Genomic DNA, 19,641 nt, shown 5'->3' on the forward strand with positions numbered 1-19,641 from the left:
TTCATTGCATCTTCTTTCTAAAAGGAGTCAACCTATTTGTAAGGAAACATTTAACAATACAAAAAAGATTAAGAATATGCCAAACTAAGAACAAAGGATGGGAGTTCCCTTGTGGCCTAGTGGTTAGGGTTCCAGGCTTTCACTGCCACAGCCTGGGTTCAGTCCCTAACTGGGGAACTGAGATCCTGCAAGCTTCATGGTGCGACCAAAAAAAAAAAGAAGAAAAAGAAAATTCAAATAAAGTAGAAAGTTAAAAACAAGGAATACATACATGAAAACACAGTTATACCGGCACCAGTAGATTTGCCAGATACTGCAACTGAGCTGCAAATTTTATCTGAGCTTCCAGGTGGCCAAAGCAAAAAGGGAAACACAGTTTGTCCTATGATTTCTGTTTTCCATTCTAGTTCTTTACAAAATACAAAACTTTTCTTGGTCCTCAGTTTAGAATAATGATTTTCTCATGTGGCCCCACCTAAGGTATAATGAGTAGTGTAGTAGGTCTGGTGGAGAATGACCTCAGCATTCTAGCACCTGGCTTCAGAGACCTGTCTCTTGTGATGTCCTTTCCTGGAAGCTGAAGCGGAATGACATCACAGATGTCAGTGAAAGCATCTCCGCAAGGACAAGGATAAGTCACTCCACTTAAAGTTTTGACCTCTAATATTACCCAGACTGAGATCTTCTTGAGAACCCACAGTGAAAAGAATGAAAGCCACATGATATTCAGGGTCAAATAGAAGATGGGTAAACCATCCCATCACCCCTGGACTTGATAGGAGCTTTCTCCACAGCTGCCACCCCAACAGCTATATTTCTGATGCACTGCTATATAAAAACTACTAAATGAAATAACATAATGATGAGGACATTTTGAAGATAAAACTGTAAGAGTACAAGATTGAGAAAAGAAAATAAATAAGACTAAAAATTGAAATGAATTCAAGAGTAAATGTTTAAAAATACTTTTCAGATTAATATAAATTCAAAAGTTCAGAAATTATAAGAATAAAATTGTGAGGAAGGTAATCTATAAAAGGGTTAAAAAGGAAAAGTGATACAATGCATTATAAGGGTAAAAAAATAGATTAAATTACAGAAGATAAATATAGTGGATTTAAATATAAAAACATAACACAAGATAATTCAGAGGGGAAAAAAGTACAGATTGATTTCCCTAAACAAATAAAGGCTCATAATTCCAAATTAAAACATAAATGCAAATCCCATTCTGCTCTGGGAAAATGGAGTAGAATGAGTTTTTCCCTATTCTTCCCACTAAGTACAATGAAAGTCCCTGAACATTGTGTGTGAAACAAACATAAGAAGACTCTGAAGATGGACAGAAGAAGTGAGACTGGCTGGGGACCTCAGGACACAGTGGTGAGCCTCCTGGGTTCTCCCTGTGCTCACACAGCCCAGATTGGAACTGAATATTCTGGCAACAGATATGCCATTGGTGTAAACAAAGATAGCCCCAACAGGGCTTCCCTGGTGGCGCAGTGGTTGAGAGTCCGCCTGCTGATGCAGGGGACACGGGTTCGTGCCCTGGTCCAGGAAGATCCCACAAGCTGTGGAGTGGCTGGGCCCATGAGCCATGGCTGCTGAGCCTGAGCGTCCGGAGCCTGTGCTCCGCGACGGGAGAGGCCACAACAGTGAGAGGCCGGTGTACTGCAAAAAAAAAAAAAAAAAAATAGACCCAACGGAAGCCTGCTGTCTCTAGTCAAAGAACCAGTTTAGTAGCAGCCTAGCAAGATGTAAAACTTTTAGACAATAACCAATCTTCCCCAAATACCACACACACACACACACACACACACAAATGTAGCCCCATTCCCACCCGTGCCAGCAAAGGCCAAGTAGACAGACTGTCTTCCACCCTCACAAGGCTGTAATGAGGGACCTCTGGGACACCACGAGGGTGGTGTCCCAGTGGCCAAGTAGGAAGCATGGACTTCCAACCCCACCTGGCAGTACTGGCCACTCCTCCCCTCCCTACTGGAGCGGTGTTAGAGAAGCCTAGGGAGGGTCAGGACTTTCACCATCGCCCAGTGGTCACAAGGCCACCCGCACTGCAGTGGAGACCATGTGGAGGGCCAGAACTGCTACCTGCTCCTGCAGTAACAAGGATGCCCTTCCCTCAGGTGGTGAGGAAGGCCACGTGAGGACTTCTGTCCACACCTGCCAGTAACACGATGGCCCCTTCTCTTTCCCTTGCCTGAGCAACGTCAGAAAAAAACAGCTAGAACAGAAGGTTTATGCAAGATTCAGAGTCTTGCAACATAATCCACAAGTGTGCAGACTTCAATAACAACTCATGCATCATACCGACAACCAGGAAGAGCTCAAACTGAATGTAAAAACTGAGTGTATAAAATTAAAGTTCTAGAGGTATTGGTATCATAAACTTTTAAGGGAGCTTTTATTACTACTTTGACATTTTAAGTGTCTAAAAAGGCAATATATAGATGCTCATATATGGGTTGAATCATGTCCCCCCAGAAAGATATGTTAAAGTTCTAATCCCCCATACCTCGGAGTGTAACCTTATTTGGAAATAGTCATTACTGATAGATTAGTTAAGATAAGGTCATACTCGTGTAGGATGGGACCTTAATTAAATATGACTGGTGTCCTTTTAAGACGTAGAGAGGAGGGCTTCCCTGGTGACGCAGTGGTTGGGGGTCCGCCTGCCAATGCAGGGGATGCGGGTTTGTGCCCCGGTCCGGGGGGGTCCCGCATGCCACGGAGTGGCTGGGCCCGTGAGCCATGGCCCAGTTGAGGACCTCCTGTGTGTATTGAGTTTGACTAATATAATATTTCACAGACTCATATGTAGTCTGCCTTTTATTACTCTATAAATCCTGCTTCGTGAAAATTAATATTGAGAATATATTGGTTATATGAAGCCATTTTTATTTTAATGAAAAAATACAAAAAATTTTAAAGTTCCAGAGGTATTGGTACCCTAAACTTTGAAGGGGTCTTTTACTTTGAAATTATAAGTGTCTTTTACTTGCAACCGAATACAATGATTACACGTATATGTTAAGATCTTTTTAGTCTACACTACTAACAGTCGAGATAAACTCACATTATTCTCTCTATGTACTTCCCTAAACAAGATGTTATCAATATATATTTCTTTCTAAAGCACAGGGATATTCTTGGTATCAGCCTACTTATATGAACTGACTTTTGTTAAGACTGCTCCTTAATAAAGTAATTGATATTCAGATAATAGAATATTAATTCAGTAATTGCAACATTAAGTTTTGGACAATATATGTTGTTAATCATTACTTCACCATAGGAGCCAATACCATTTCAATAATTCTGATGTTAGAATTTTTCTATGTGGGACTTCCCTGGTGGTGCAGTGGTTAAGAATCTGACTTCCAGTGCAGGGGATACGGGTTCAAACCCTGGTCCGGGAGGATCCCACGTGCCACGGAGCAACTAAGCCCGTGTGCCACAACTACTGAGCCTGTGCTCTAGAGCCCGTGCTCTGTAACAAGCGAAGCTGCCACAGTGATAAGCCCACTCACCACAACGAAGAGTAGCCCCTGCTCACCTCAACTAGAGGAAGCCCGCGTGCGGCAACAAAGACCCAGACCCAATGCAACCAAAAATAAACAAACAAACAAACCCAGAAAAGAAAACAAAGAGGGCTTTATTTTTTAAAAAAGAATTTTTCTATGCCTAAGCTATTAATTTCTAAACTTCATATCTCTATAATCTTTAACAAATATCAATATTTTATTAATGGAAAACGATTATATTTGAAGTTCACATTTAATTGAAATACTACTTTATTATTGTGGAGAAACATACATAACATAAAATTTAGCATTTTAACCGTTTTTAAGTGGTTTTCAACCATTTATGAGTTCGCTGGCATTAGGTACAGTCATACTGCTGTGCACCCATCCCCACCATCCACCTCCAGAACATTTTCATCATCCCAAACTGTGCTGTACCCATTAAATACAATAATAACTCCCCATTCCCCTTCCCTCCAGCCCTGCTAACCTCTGTTCTACTTTCTGTCTCTATGAATTTGTCTCTTTTAGGGTCCTCATGTAAGTGGAATCATACAATATTTGTCCTTTTGTGTCTGGCTTATTTCATTTAGTATAATGTCTTCAAGGTTTATCCATGTTGTAGCATGTATCAGAATGAAATACAACTTTTTAAGTTGCAATTTCAAGCTTTAGTCCCACTAGTTTTAGAGAAATGCATCTGAATCATGTCAGGCTCTTTCCTTCCTTTGCACATTTTGTTCCTCTTGGAACTACTTTCCCATCATTCTGTCCTGATTACCAAGTCATTCATCTGACTTAAATAGAAAAAGTACTGAAAAATAATTGCACAGGTTACCAAACGTGCACTGACAATAAGACTACCATAACATTAGATTTTTTTTCTGTTACAAATTATTTGCAAATATGTAAACCAACTGTCATCTTAAAGAGGCTTTGGAAAGTATCCGGTCTGTTCATTTTACATAGGAGGACACTGATACTGGAGCATTTAACTGATTTCCAAAGCTTGCACAGCCATTTAGTATCACAGCCGGAAATCAAAGAACCTAAGTTTTGTGATAGTCGTCAGTATTTTGTGTGTGTGTGTGCGGTACGCGGACCTCTCACTGTTGTGGCCTCTCCCATTGCGGAGCACAGGCTCCGGACGCGCAGGCTCAGCGGCCACGGCTCACGGGCCCAGCCGCTCCGCGGCATGCGGGATCTTCCCGGACTGCAGCACGAACCCGTGTCCCCTGCATCGGCAGGTGGACTCTCAACCACTGCACCACCAGGGAAGCCCAGTCGTGAGTATTTTTAGATATATTGTGCTTTCAGTGCACAATCGAAGAAAATTCGGAGAACCAGTGGCTTTAGGTAACATTTATTCATTCAAACCTACTAAGTTTCAGCCATTTTACTGGCTATTAGAAATGTCATAGTAAGAGGAACCTCTGGCCTCAAATAGCAGATCCTGGTGAATGAACATGGTAATAGAAAGACTAAGATTTAAGATGTGTATTTAATTAACCATTGATTCCTCTCGACCTTTTTTTTTTCTTTTTTGCCGTAGCCTGATTCCATATAAGTTGGTGCATGATTGGAAGGAACTGTTTTTTAATGGAAAGCCCATATATGAGCAAGCGTCTCTTAAGCATCTACCATCTAAGCTCTCTGCAGAACAGCTTATAGAACTGGAGAAAAGGGACTTGCTAGATAACAATGATTATGAAGACTATAAGGTATCTACTGATGTGGAATAATTAAAGAGGATGCAACATAATAAATAGTGTTGCTTTAGCATTAATTTTGTGATATTATTTCTTTTCATCTCTACTAATGAAACTGGACATTTTATGTTTACATTTTCCCTTGGTTTAATTTGTATTTATAGTACTAACTTTTAAATACCTAACCTATGCGTAATCTATTATCTGTTACTTCCAGTAATACTAGAGGGTGGCCTGAAAAAAAATTACACATAATACAATAGGTAGCTTTCAGAATTTTAAAGTTTTTCATTATTCATTAGCAGTTTTCTTTGTGTGAGCTGTCTACCTTTGCTTCAAAACCCCTGGTTAAATGTATTTTTCTAGTAATTTATCTAAATAGCATATTGTTTTTGGAGGAAAATGGAAGAAGAGGAGGTCTGAGTTTTCCAAGTAACATAGATGCAAACAAAATTTTATTCAATGAGTTTTTAAAAGGTATGGGGTGCCAACTGTGCTTCTTAGAAGAGCTACTGAAAAACCTTTGGGGTAAACAGGCCAAGGTCCCATTACTGGCACTGCCAACTGCTAACTGTGAGACCTTAGGTGGCCAGTCCCTTAAGTGCTAAGAGTCTCGGTTTCACGATATATGAAATGGGGATAATAATATGATTACCTTATTTTGTTGTTGTGGAACTTATTTAAGGTAATATGTGTTAAACACTTAACCAAGTGCACTGAGTGTTGGATGCAAATAATACGTACCAGTTTCTTTCCTCACCACCCTGTCCTCCCTACCCCACTTCATCTCACTTTTAGTGGGAAAGATGTGAAATGAATGGCTATGGGATAGAAGTTCTGGGTAGATCATCAGCAATGGGGTGAAGAATGAGGCTTTTAATTATTAGAAATATTATTGAATGAGTTTCAGAAGAGTAGTAAATTCAACATGAAAAAAAGAAAAGATTGGACTTCCCTGGTGGCGCAGTGGTTAAGAATCTGCCTGCCAACGCAGGGGACATGGGTTTGAGCCCTGGTCTGGGAAGATCCCACATGCCATGGAGCAACCAAGCCTGTGTACCACAACTACTGAGCCTGTGCTCTAGAGTCCGCAAGCCACAACTGCTGAACCTACGTGCCACAACTACTGAAGCCCACACGCCTAGAGCCCATGCTCCGCAACAAGAGAAGCCACCGCAATGAGAAGGCCACGCACCGCAATGAAGAGTAGCCCCCACTCACCGCAACTAGAGAAAACCCACGCGCAGCAACGAAGACCCAATGCAGCCAAAAATAAATAAATTAATTGAAAAAAAAGAAAAGATGATTCGACCCAATCATTTGCTGGTATTTAGCAAATACTCAATGTTTGTTGAAAGGATTCATGAATAAAATGAATGAATGGCAATGAACAGGGCAAATGTAAAATATCACTAATATGTAATATTGAAGAAGACAAGCTTATTTTAAAAAAGAAGGAAAGAAAATGAGATTATGAGAAACTAAACGTACACCATATTTTAATTGGTTGAATCTATATTTGGATCACTAAAATAATTATTATTTATTAAGGATTGGCAAGAACCTTACGGGATATATGTGCATATTTATTTTGCATGGTCGTAGAGTATTCTAGATCTAGTATGTCAACCTAAAGTTCAACACTACATAATAAAATGCTTTGACAGTGTCAAACTATGTGAAGGTATTTCTTTGCATTGTAAATTCAAAAGTCATTTTACGTGACAGATTTTGCTGATTCATGAAATATTTATTTCTGAGTTATTTCTTAACCAGCTCTATCTTGTTGCTTTCATAAATCAGGAGACCTGGTAGTCTGCAGCTTAGCAAAGATTTGTCTTTTTAACTATTTTCTTGTTTGGGAAATTGTTACCACAGGAACCTGCTTGTCTCACCCACATCCTGAAGCAGCCGGTACGTTTCTTTTGCAAGAAATTATAAACATTTTTTTAGGAGTACGTGGACGTCTGGTAATGCAGTTTATTTTGTTTATGGCCTTTGCTGTTGTCCTAGAAGTGAATATTACCTTAGGATTTCTGATATGTGTTTATATGCTGTGTTCATTTTGACTACATGATGGAAAATATACCACATACAGGTGTTAGCATATACTGTAAACTATCCTATTATCATTCCCTATTATTAGAGCTTTTGTCTCTTCAGATACTTGTTAAATGTTTTGCATTTAAGTAAAAAATAAATGTTTCAACTTGGAAAATACATTATCTGGCTTAAATAGTTTTTCACAACAGGCAGAGGATCAACACATCTGGCTTAATAAACGTGGAACAGTTTTAGCAAAGTGCTAACTTTGCTCAGGATTTTTAATCAATCAAACACGTAGCTTAGAAATTGATCTTCAAAAAGTTTACATTCTTAGCATATTTTATTAATGCCTATACCCACCATCAGTGTAGAACTGATGCTTCCTGGTTTTGAGATCATACTTTTAAAGCTCTGTTAGAGTAAGCTATCGTGTTTAAAAATTTTAAGTATCACACCTAGAAACTGGCATAAAAACAAAATTTCGCTCATGTCCATGTCATATATAGCTGCCAATAATTTGACATTATTTCATAATCATCATACTCTCTTTATAGACTGGCTACATGTGAGAGAGCTGTAGCCCAGGAATGGTGTGGCCAAAAATATCATTTATCTCTCCTAAGAAGGAGGCAGAAACAGCGTCACGGAGCAGCCAAACCCAACTGGGATTCCCAGCCAACCGCCATAGGATAACAAGGAGTTGTTTAATAGAGAGTGGGGAGGAGTCCCGAAATGCTACGGACCACCGGCAGCAGGCTAAGCCAGGAGCCCAGCTGCTCCAGTTCAGCTAACAGCATACCCCCCACATAGCAGCCACTGGTTCTCAGTTATGCAGTGGACTCCTCCTGGTAAACCCCAGACTCCCCCCAATGCAAATCCTTTCCATGATTCTTCCTGGCAAATGACTCACAATTTCATAGCATTTTATTTTAACATAAGTTGCTTATTAGCAGTTATCTACTGAATGAGTTTGAGTTACTAAAATGGGGTGCTCATAAACTAAAATTAGCTCATGGGCACGGTCTCCTGCTGATGCAGATTTTTCTAAGAAGTCCATGCCACGAAGCACTTGGCAACTTGCAGGGCTCTACTGCGCATGCTCACGAACAAGTTGTAGTTGGAATTCCTGCGATTTGGAGGAAGGATGTTTTGTGTCCAGCACATCATCCATGTTGTCTGAAGCTGGTCATAGTTTCTAATTGCTGTTATGTTTGTTTTTAATGAAAATTACTACTTAAGTTAATGATCACTTGAATTTGCTGTGGTTGTTGGGCTAAGCCTACAGCGTGTGTTGAAACGCACGTTTTTATCAGCCGCACTTTTGGCTTATGATTTTCCCTTAACTAGACTTTAAGATGTAGTTGTATATGTTATGGTTTAACATTCATACTCTTATCACTACAGCAGATGTATACCTACCCATCCCCAAATTTCTTATAGAATCACATTTATTATCACGAGGTCTTTTTCCACTGGAGAATAGGAATGTGGGACTAAATGCACCATTGGGTAGTTTGTCTTCCTATGTAAGTCTCATCTGACTTGTTTGACCTAAAGGCACTATTCAGATACTATCTTCTTCTTCCTCTCCAATCTCAGCCTTTGGTGTTGATCCAGTGTCTTTTTAGATTTGACATCTGACAGTGGACTCTCCAGCCTAGCTCTTGCCTTGCTCCCTGGCTTCCCTATTAATTAACCAAATTTTCATGATTTAGTATTTAATCATCTCCCTGTGGGCAGAAATATCAGTTTGAAGCCTGTATCACTCAAGTGATGTCACTGGATAACTGACCCAAGCACAGTGATAGATTTTAGTAGATGAGTCTTAAGGTCATGTGAATAGATCATCTTATTTTTTTTGTGGCTGTTATCGTTGTTGTTTTTGTTGTGTGTGTGTGTTTAAAGATACCCATTGTATTAGCTCAAGCTACCATAAGAAAATACTGTAGACTGGGTGGCTTCAACAATAGGAATTTATTTCTCACAGTTCTAGGAAATCCAAGATCAAGGTCCCAGCTGATTTTGTTCCCCAGTGAGGACTCTCTTCCTGAATTGCAAACGGCCACCTTCTTGTCATGTCCTCACATAGAGAAGAAAGAAAGAGAACTTTGATCTCTCTTCTTCTTCTTAAAAGGACACTAATCCTGTCATGGGGCCTCCACCCTCATAACCTCATCTAAACCTAACTACCTCCCAAAGGCCCCACCTCCAAATACCATCACAGTGGGGGTTAGGGCCTCAATAAATGAATTTTGGAGAGACACAATTCAGTCTATAACATATGTGCTTATTCAGGACACATAAAATGTCGCAAAGTGCAAACTTACTAGTCAGAAATTTTTTTTCATGGCCTCTTTTGTGCCCTGCTAAGAAATCTTAATGACTTACTTTTTGACTGTGAATTTATGATGGTTATATCTTTTATTTTCAGATATGCAGGAATATATGTGACTGTTAAGTAGGTGGAGTAAGCACTTGCTTACATGAAGGGAGTTGAGATTTTCTGTCAGGCCATTCTGCTTTAAAACTCCTGCCTGCCATTGTACCTGATGGCCCACATTATCATGTGGGCTAAAGACATGGATGAAGATGTCAGAGACATCTGCTAAAATACAGACATTTTCCAAGATAGGTAACAAAACCATTATCAGCCTCCAAAATAGGAGCTAAGAAAGAAGTTTGATACTGAAAGGAATGTTCCCAGGTTCGTCCTATGCATTCATTGCTGTAATTTTCCTCTCCTTTTGATTACATTTTTGACTCAGGCTCTCACTAAATTTCTCCTCTAATGGTAAAGCTTTCTCAGGTTAGACCTCATTGTGTGTCTGTGTCTTGGTGGAATCACCATTATGCCCTACAATACTGATAATGGTTATCAAGCATAGTGATACTAACTCACAAAACAAAATGTCACTATATTAGTCTTCAAAGGGAGCTATAGTTACCCTAGGCCCAAGGGTGTCTTCTAATTCTTGTGGGCCAAGGACTTCAGATGGCTGGAGTAGGCTTGGCAGAGGTCTGGGGCTGTGTCTATTGGGTATGTGTCTTGTGTAATAGAAGGGAAGCCTGGGTCATGGGAAGGGTATTTGGCTTCAAATTACTAGAATTGAAGACAAGCTGAGTTCATTAGAAAACCATGGAATTAAGGTGTCAGGTTCAAGGTGTTAGACCAGAATTGAGAAATGGTTTGCAGAGTTAAAGAACTGGCACCCAGATAGAAGTGGAATGGAAAGACGAGTGAGAAGGACATAGCCAATGAGAAGATCCCTGGGTGACTGATATGAATGAGAATAGAGTAAACGTTCACCACTCATTTTTTTTTGCTCTAGATCACATAGAATAGGGAGAATCTAATTCTCTCCCAGGCTCCCTCTCATCTGGGACCAGGCAAGACAGAGAGTGGTCAAGTCTTCCCTGGGCTTCCTGCCATAAGGTTCATCCTTTACCTCCTTGGACAACTGTGGAAGCCAGCTTCTATGTCTCAAGTCCAGCTTCTCTTCAATCAATTGCTCAGACTTCCCATCTAGTGTTTTAGAGCTAGCTCTGGGGATCTGAACACTAAAGCTATGTCTTGGCAGATAAATATGGCAAGAATATGTTGGGGTTGGTAACCACAAGAAACTTGAATGGATCCAAGAAAGTCTTTGAATTTTGGCGTTGGGCAGATGTGTTGGGCTGAGAACCGGAGAAACTCCCATCCAGAAGACCCCGTACCCTACCACTCCTGTCCGGTACCCAGAGAGTCTGTCAGCCATATTCTTTAGCACATTTGCCCTAGAGTAGTCTTTCATATATTGGTCAGTGTCATTTCTAAGCTGTTTTGGGGTGCTCTACACCTCTTTGAGGTATCAATCTTAGCAGTGAAACAAAGAAAATAGAGAGAGTGACAGTGGTCATTATTATGAGAGAGGGTATTCTGTGTGGAAAAATGTGTGAATTTTGCAGTGACAAGATAGTTAGACCAAGGCACAGTGTCTCCATGCTTTGTGACATTTAAGAAATTTTAACCAAGCCTATCTGACTGTCCTTGGCTAGGCAGTGGCAACAGATAGGTGAATTTGGATGTAGAAGTCTCTGGAAAAGTTCTTTCTGTGGTCCACAAGACCACAGAAATTAGTAAAAAAGTGATCTTGAGGAAGACTACCACCTCCCTGATGATGAACAGAGCATAGTTTGAGCATCTAAGGAATGAGATTACTGTTTTCATAAGGATGGCCACTACCACCAGAATCGTTTATGGCACAAGGAGAGATGTGATATAAAGTCCCGTGTGATGCTGTCCCAAGGGCACTAGGGCATCAGGAGAAATTCAGTGGCCTTAGTCTTAATTTGTTGTAGACCCAGGCAATTCTGCTTTGAAAAGCACTGGGCTAGCTGCACAGCTGCTGCAGCTCCCAGTGTGCCATGATCAATGCCTTGGAGGGCCATGTGGCATTCCAGGACAGAGAATGGAACCAGGAGTAGGAGCCCGTCATTTGGGGGCAAGTAAGCTACTCTTCCACATGATCTCAGTGGGTCGCTTTGCGTGTGTCGAATCAGAGTGCTAAGCAGAAGCCCCTGCCCACTGTTTGCATCTGATTTGTCCTTGAATTTCAGCAGCACTGAAATGTAAGTTTTCAGGACACAGGATCTCTCAGAGTGGCTTAGTCTCAGTTACCCCTGGTAATCAAACCTGTAAGACAAAGTATCAGCCCAGTGATTCTAGCTGGCTGACTTACAAGTAATCAGTAGCTCGGAGTTTTGGAAAAAGAAGCCTGCCATTGCTCACAACAGCTGAGCTTTCTGAACTTCTGGACTTGTTAGAAGCTAGAGTTACTGGATTGCATAGGGAGGTGCCAGGCTCCCTCAAGTGTGGACCTGTAGGCTTTGACAGTGATCTTTGTCACATTCTAACTAACTGACCATGGCCAATTTGAATTTCCCTCCAAAAATAACCACAAGGTAGATGGAGTCTGTTGTCCTGGGTCTTCTTTTGTGACGGACTAGAATTAACTATGCCTGTTTCCATAGTATTCAATCAGGGCAGACTGGGGAAGGCTACTGCTGGGACAGAAGTGAGCAAGCTGCTGAATGAAAGCCATTATTGGACTAGGACCGTTCTTCAGATTTCCTGATGAGAATTAACCATGGGATCAACCTATAGAAAGGCATTGGCTACTCACAATGCTGCTTCTAGCCCGAACAGTCTTCAGCTGAGCACAGCAGGTGAAGTAGTGATAACATCTGCCTTTCCCTCGTTACCATGGGCGACGCTTGCACTTCCTGGCCATAGATAAGATGTGGTCCACACTCAGCACTCTAGTGCAGAGGCACGTCTCCTCTCTGCAGATGCATCTGCCGTGCCGATGTCAGTGAGAACTGTACATCACCATGCCCCCGCCTTCTCTGGAAGCTGAAGGCCAAACTGTCTGGCAGGAAGGTGTGGCCAGGCAGCTGACCATACTCTGACCTGACTGGAGGTCAGGCGACTTGGAAAGGCTGCCAAACTCACTCAGCAGGGCTAGCTCATCTTTTCAAGTTGTTCTGAGGGTTTCTTGGAAATGGGTCCCGATAGAGAGCCCATTCCATGACAATTCTTGGATAAGAGGTCAGGATTGAGTTACATATCAGCTAACTCCCCATCCTCCTTTCCTCTTTCAGAGGCAGTAGAGGGCAGCATCCATCTTTCCATCAATCTTGCCAATCTTTGATAGGAACCTGCCTATCAAACAGGTCCCACACAGTGGTCAAGAAGCCCTGTAGGGCTGCCAGGTTACATGAGCTGAACTCCCCATCAGGCAAGATATCCAACCATCCTTTCTTCTTCTCCTGAGAACCATGGATAATTGTGAGGAATTTTAACAGCTGAATTACAAATTTAAGCAGTTCCTCCAGATTCTCTCAGGGTTTTTCGGTGATTGGAGGACAAAGAGCCTGGGAAGAGAAGACAAAGAATAGAGGCTCCAAAAGCTACAAAGTTTTCCTCAGTACTTCCATGTGAAGTTTGGTTTTTTCCTGAGTGCCAAATTCCCCAAGCACAGTAACTGGAATAGAGCCACTAGACTTTCCATATTGCCATAATAATAGATGTGCTTCTATATCTGATTCCTTCTGGTAGGAGACAGGACAGACCCCAACAAAATGTCAACCATGAGAGCTAGTGCCAGGCGTTGGGTTGTTAGAGCTGGAACAAAGGTGGTCAAGATAATTTACCTGAAGTAGCCAGAAATGGGAAGAGGCAGAGGTGGGATCAAGCCAAGTCCTTTGAGCAAGTCAATGATCAAAGCTGAGACTGGGTAGGAAACAGACTAGAAAGTGGAAACGAAGCCAGCAGGTTGGAAACTAGGCAGTACTGGAACAGGCCAGGACTCAGATGAAAGGCTTGGAAGTTAAGTAAGGAGGCCCTGGGCAATTGCCACAAACAGAGCTGGAAGTTTTGCAGCTTATTTTTATTATCTGCCAGTCATGTGGTACACCTTTGGGTCAACGTAGTTTAGGAGACCCAAGACAAATATCCAGTTAGGAATATGAAAGTAACCAGGTCATAACAGCTTGCCATAGAGCAGACCTTACCTATCCATTCACCCAGCCTGCTCCTTACCCCCTCTGGACCCTGTCAAAATCTCTGGCAGAACTTCTTACAAGTCCCAATTAATAAATTATTTATAATTTAGTACATTTTAACTGATATGTTTTCTGCTGCCATAAAAAAGGATGGCTTGATTTAATAGAGAAGCTCTTTCAAAATCATACTACAAGCTGTTACTTCTAGAAATGCTTCCAGGGTTAGCTAATTTCATACATAGTGTGTGGATTCTTGCCAACTTCCATCTGTGAGGATGACACTTTCTGATCTCGTTCCTAGATTTTAGGTTGGGTTGTGCCTATCTTATTTGGAGAACTAAGTCATCTTTGTATTTAATCAAAATTAATAAAATGCAATATCCATGTGTTTACTCATTTATTCTGTTCACATATATTGAGCCTATATGGCTAATTGATTCATTCATTCAGTCAGTCAGTCAATAAATACTGAACACCTATTATGTTCCAGCACTGTTCTGGGAACTAGGGATATAAAGTTGATTAAGATAGAGCTCCTTCCCTCTTGGTGCTCACAATTTAGTGGGAATGAGAGAAAAACCATTTCAGAGCATGATATTAAGTATGGATAAACACGGAGGTTATGGGGGGGCCCATTAGAAGGGATGAGTTTCAACTGAATTGTGAAATATGAGTAGATGTCAGTTGGTTTAAAGGTATTAACTCAAAACTGACCTAATCCTATGAACTGTGAGCTTATACTTGTACTCTCTCCCTATCTTTGTATTTTCTCCATGATTTCATTTAATTTCAAGCATGTAGACAAAACTAAGCTCAGGAAGTATTTTCGGTATCCTAACTAAGAGTCACCTGCCTCGTCAGAATTTTTCAGTAACTGCTAAAGATATCACCTTGAGTATGTCCAAAAAACTTTAAAGAGAAATATGTAGATTTCCCAGTGAATTTAAATATTATAAGTGGACAATTGGGCAAATGTACCTGGTTAAGACATTTCCTGCCCAAGGCGTTTGGTCTTGCGTTAACAAATCCCCTCATCTCCCACTCACGAAAACTTTTCCTTTGGATACAACTTAGCTATTAGTTGGTCTGTTTTCCAACAGGCCTGAAAATTTTATTTCATTTTGAGTAATAAAAATAATTGGTAATAGTTTTTAGAGATTTACATTATGAAAAACTTTTAAAAACAGGAATTGTACAAAGAACTATTTTCTAAGATACTATAAAATAAGCAAGCTAAACTAAGATCTAAATCACACAAAATAAGATCTAAAAATATGACCTGGATCTTTAATTATTACCAATTATGAGAAATTTCACTGAGAATTGTATTATTATGTTAAAAATGTATTTGATAAGTAAATATCTACTCTGTACCTCTCTGGTTTGAGTCATCGTTAGTATAAAGTTAAACATTTACTCTTCCTATTTGCAAATATCTAAGAGATGAATCCAAGGTGGTACTTAAAGACATGAAATCAGAACTGAGGATTCCTGATGTCTTGTCGAATAAAAGATCCTTTATTTTTTATTTTTCAAACAATGGACTGAGACTAGATTATGAAATTAACTTATGGATCACTACCATTATTTATTTAAAAAAATGAAAACACAACAAAATAAGAGAAATACAATGCAATGCAATATAATAGAAAATAAAGCACATTACCAGGTAGTAAGGATGAGCATTTCATAAAACTTTTTCTTTTCTGTTCTATACATACCTGTATACAAATACTAGGTAACAATGCAAAAATGTATTTTTTATGGAAGGACCTGGTTAAAAAAAAATGTCTTGGAAGATGCAGTACAAGTGGAAATTGTGCAACAAGAGAAGCTGGGCAGGTTGAGGTACCCTCACAGGGGTTCAGACCAATAAATAATGGAGACGTCGGGTGAAGTGGTTGACCCAGAAGCCTTGAATGGCTAGAGAGAAGTCCATCATGATGAATATAAGTATAATGTCCCCTGGAACTTGAGGATTGGCAATAGCTACAACAACCCCTGAGGCTGCTACTATAAGCCTTAGTTGTATTTCAGGTATCACGAAGGGTCATCTCTTCCTCACTGCCTACAGAGTGGTGTGCCAAGAGAAAGCCAGCCATGGGAAAAGCAGAATTAAGGTAGCTCCAATGTCTTGGTAAGCTGTACTCTAAAAGGGGCATAGCCTTGATCCGTGGAGTTGCTACCTGTGTTGTTTCTTGAAGTCGGTTTATCAGAAGCTTTCACCTTAAGTCCTTTGGCCATTGCGTCAATATAATCTGTCTGTTGTTGGGTTTTTTCATCTGTAAGTAAGAAGACTGCATTTCAGGAAAGCTCAAGGAAACTAGCAGGTGTCAAAAACAGTGTGTTTTATCCCCTAGGAGGTTCTTTCTCTGTCTTAGGAGAAAAGGCATTTGTCCTGTTTTTCCAAATGCATCAGTAATTGAATAGTGAAATACTTAGAGCCTACCAAACTGGGAATATCTGGGGTACTTCAGGCCATGCAGGTGTTGATAAATTCTAGCAATCTATGAGGACAAACACTGGATCGTGTGTGTACTTTCAAATTAGTACCACCACTCTTCAAAAGCCACATTTGAATATCACTGCTAAATATCACTGGCATAGCCCAATGTTTTTTATTGAATGTTGTGCTAGTGACACTCAGACTTTATGGACTAGTGAATATCTCCCAAGGCCCAGATTCTGTTTATGTAAGTTGGTCAAAGTGAACCACATCTCCCCCTCTTTAAAGGGTAGATCAGAAAGCTGTATTTCCAATTTGAATCTTTAGAAGTGGCAAGAAATGAGAATGAGATGCATTTGCTTTGGTCCAGGGATAATCATGTGCAGGGAAATAATCAGAATCTGTTGCAAAAACCACGCAGCTCCACCAGCATCATTATCCAACCACTTGGGCAATGTTACAGGCAAGGAGGAATCTAGTGGACTGAACACGTGGACAATCTTAGGCTTGCCCTTGAAGGGTGCACTTCAGCCCACATTCAAGCACATTCGTTCCGAGCTGATGCTGTCTGTAAATACTCATGTTGCTTTTAGCCATGATTACTAACAAGAGGACCAAGGGTACTGACACATTAGGCCACAGGAAACAAAAAGGATTTGACAGGGTGGAAGTAACCAGAGTGGGAAGTCTGGGTAACCATGCGGTACCTACAACAGAATACAGGGAAGCATGTGAGTGTATTGGATCCAGCTTGGAAAACAGTGTTAGGTCCATGTAGTCTGTGAAGATGGGAAGAATAGGTGGATACCATGGTCTCAAGGATTCAGGATTCAGTTTCCAGAAAATTCAGTGTAGGTAAATTAATAAAAAACAGTACTGGTGAACAGGTTGTGACCAAAGGCAGAGGCTGTTTACTCTCTGTTGTATTTCATGATCTCTGTGTGTAGGTAGACAAGAATTCACAAAGACAGGTGGACTCTAGGTGATGGTGGATCTTATACCTTCTCAAAAATGCATACAGATGATATTTATGCAGGTACAATAAAAATATTAATATTAAAATAAAAAGATAATAATTATTTGTTATATATGCATGACAGTTATAGTTATCAAGGGCAAGTATCATGGAGCACATCTACACAGAAAATGTGTCTTAGTAAACTAATAATTTGTACCAGGTGATACTTACCTGGTGTTGCCCACTCTGGGCATCGAAGTCTTGAAACTAATAGCCAGATGTCAATTTATAATAATACCTGAAGGAATAAGAATTATTTACTTTATTTTATAATTTTATTTAATTTTATCATATAATTAATGTAATTATATATAACAAACATATCAACTAATGATCTGGTAAAAATTTCTGGTTCCTGTTCACTAATGAACTAGTAAAATCTCTTTAGCTCATTGTTGTTAAGCTAGTCATTTTTATTCTGGTCTAATTTCCTTCTTTTTTCAGTTCTCCTGACCTCATTTTCCCTCATCATGTTCTTGTTCCAACCTGACATGTTTCCCTTTACTTATCCTTTATCTTTAGTCTTATTAGGAATTTCACAACTGTATCTTTAAGGTGATGCTGTAAAATGTGTTCTACCAAATCCTCGATTTGTCCATCTCCACTGGTCAGGCTTCAGTCCTTTCTCCCACCTCAGCATTCAGTGCTCTTCACAGTCAACATTCTATCCCATTGTGTTTGTCCACATTCTACAACTAATCAGGGATAGAATAGGGTTTTCTTCTGACCCCTTTGTGAGGAAGCGCGCCTTTCTGATTGTGGCACAAGCTGGACGTGGCTTCTCTTTGGGCAGAAATGTGACTGCTGTCACCCCTCCTTCAGGGCACTACTATGTGCTTGCAGCAGCAGCCTGAGAACTTCTAGTCAAGCATTTGAAGTCAGTGGTCACATAGGCTACCTACACAAGCCTTTCACTCAATCTTTACAACAACCCTGTGAGATAGATATTATTATCATACAAAGATGAGGGAATTGACAAGGGTGCAAAACAAGTTAAGTAGGAGAACTATTATGGGAACCCAGGTCATCTGATTTAAGTCCTTCAGAATGAATTAAATGACTGCATAGCACAAAAATCATTAGAACATTCAAAACTTTCCACTTAAACTTGACCTTGGACTTATAGCCTTTATAATTTTAAAATAGCACAGTTTCTCTGGTTTCCATTTTTTATTTGGTTATTTTCTGATTGCCACATTACATAGAATAATTATCACTTGTCTAGTTAGAAGTATAAATGATTCCAATGAATGAAAGCAGAAACAAGTAATAAATCATAATAATCAATAATTATGCAAATCAATTCAGTATTTACCTAATTTTGAATAATGCATGTAATTATTATGCACAGAGTTGTTAGAAAAACCAAAGATATTAAACTAAAACAAAATAAATGTTACAAATAAAGGGTAGTTTGTATAGAAGTGACAAATATATGTATATACTAATAAATTCTACCAATTTAAAAGAAAAACCTATTATGAATACTTCTTTATTTGTTTCAAAAAGTATTTCTTTATCTCTTGTGTTTTCATGTCATAAATTCAGGCACCAAACCAGATAATACCAGTTGTAAAATAATCTAATTTTTTGTCTGCTAATGTGACATATAAATGTCACTAGGTACTAAATTCTTACACACACTTAGATCTGTTTCTAGAATTTATATTTTTGTGCATTGAACACCCTGTTTCTGCAAATCTTCCTTTTCATTACTTTGTTCTTAATAAGTGCTTTAGTATCTGGTTAGGCAACACTCCCATATTACTCTTCTTTTTCAGTTTTTAAGTGAATGTTTTTATCTGTTACAATTCTTTTTCTGCTTCAACTTTAGAACCATTTTGGATATCATCCTGAAGGAAAACAAAAATGACACTTTTGTTTCATTTCATTAAGTCAGATTAATTTGGAGAAGAATTAAACGGCTTATAATATTGGACCTTCTTGACTTTCCCTTTATTCAAGTCATTTTTCTTACACTCCTCAGTAGAAATATGAGGCTGTTTATATATAGGCTGTCTCTTTATTTCTTGTCAGTTCCAATGATTTTTGTCAAAGTTTCTAATTGCAAGCAAAAAAGTTGACTTATGCTGAGTAAGCAGAAAACGCATTCAAAATATGTTGGGTAGTTTAGTGAATCAGTAGGTAGATTCAAGAACCAGGCTCAAGGTTAAACTTCCAAGGAAAATGATCAGAACCATCACAGCAAGTTCTGATGAGAAAACTGTCACCACCACGGAGCACTAGAGGTTCAGGTTGCAGCAGCTACCTCTGCACCAGGAACTCAACTGCTACTTCTAGGAACACTGCTACTTTTTTTCTTTTTTCTTTTTCTTA

At 39.7% G+C, this 19,641-nt stretch overlaps 1 protein-coding gene across 1 annotated transcript in view; it reads left to right on the forward strand.

Annotated features, from left to right (window-relative positions):
- Positions 1-19,641, forward strand: part of SPEF2 (sperm flagellar 2) — a 174,360-nt gene that overhangs the window by 42,857 nt on the left and 111,862 nt on the right. The window contains 1 exon segment of the mRNA XM_029218282.1: positions 5,095-5,263. Within this exon segment, the coding sequence (XP_029074115.1) occupies positions 5,095-5,263 (169 nt within the window).

Source organism: Monodon monoceros, unplaced genomic scaffold, assembly GCF_005190385.1.
Source record: "Monodon monoceros isolate NGI ecotype Baffin Bay Population unplaced genomic scaffold, NGI_Narwhal_1 Super_Scaffold_12, whole genome shotgun sequence".
NCBI lineage: Eukaryota > Metazoa > Chordata > Mammalia > Artiodactyla > Monodontidae > Monodon > Monodon monoceros.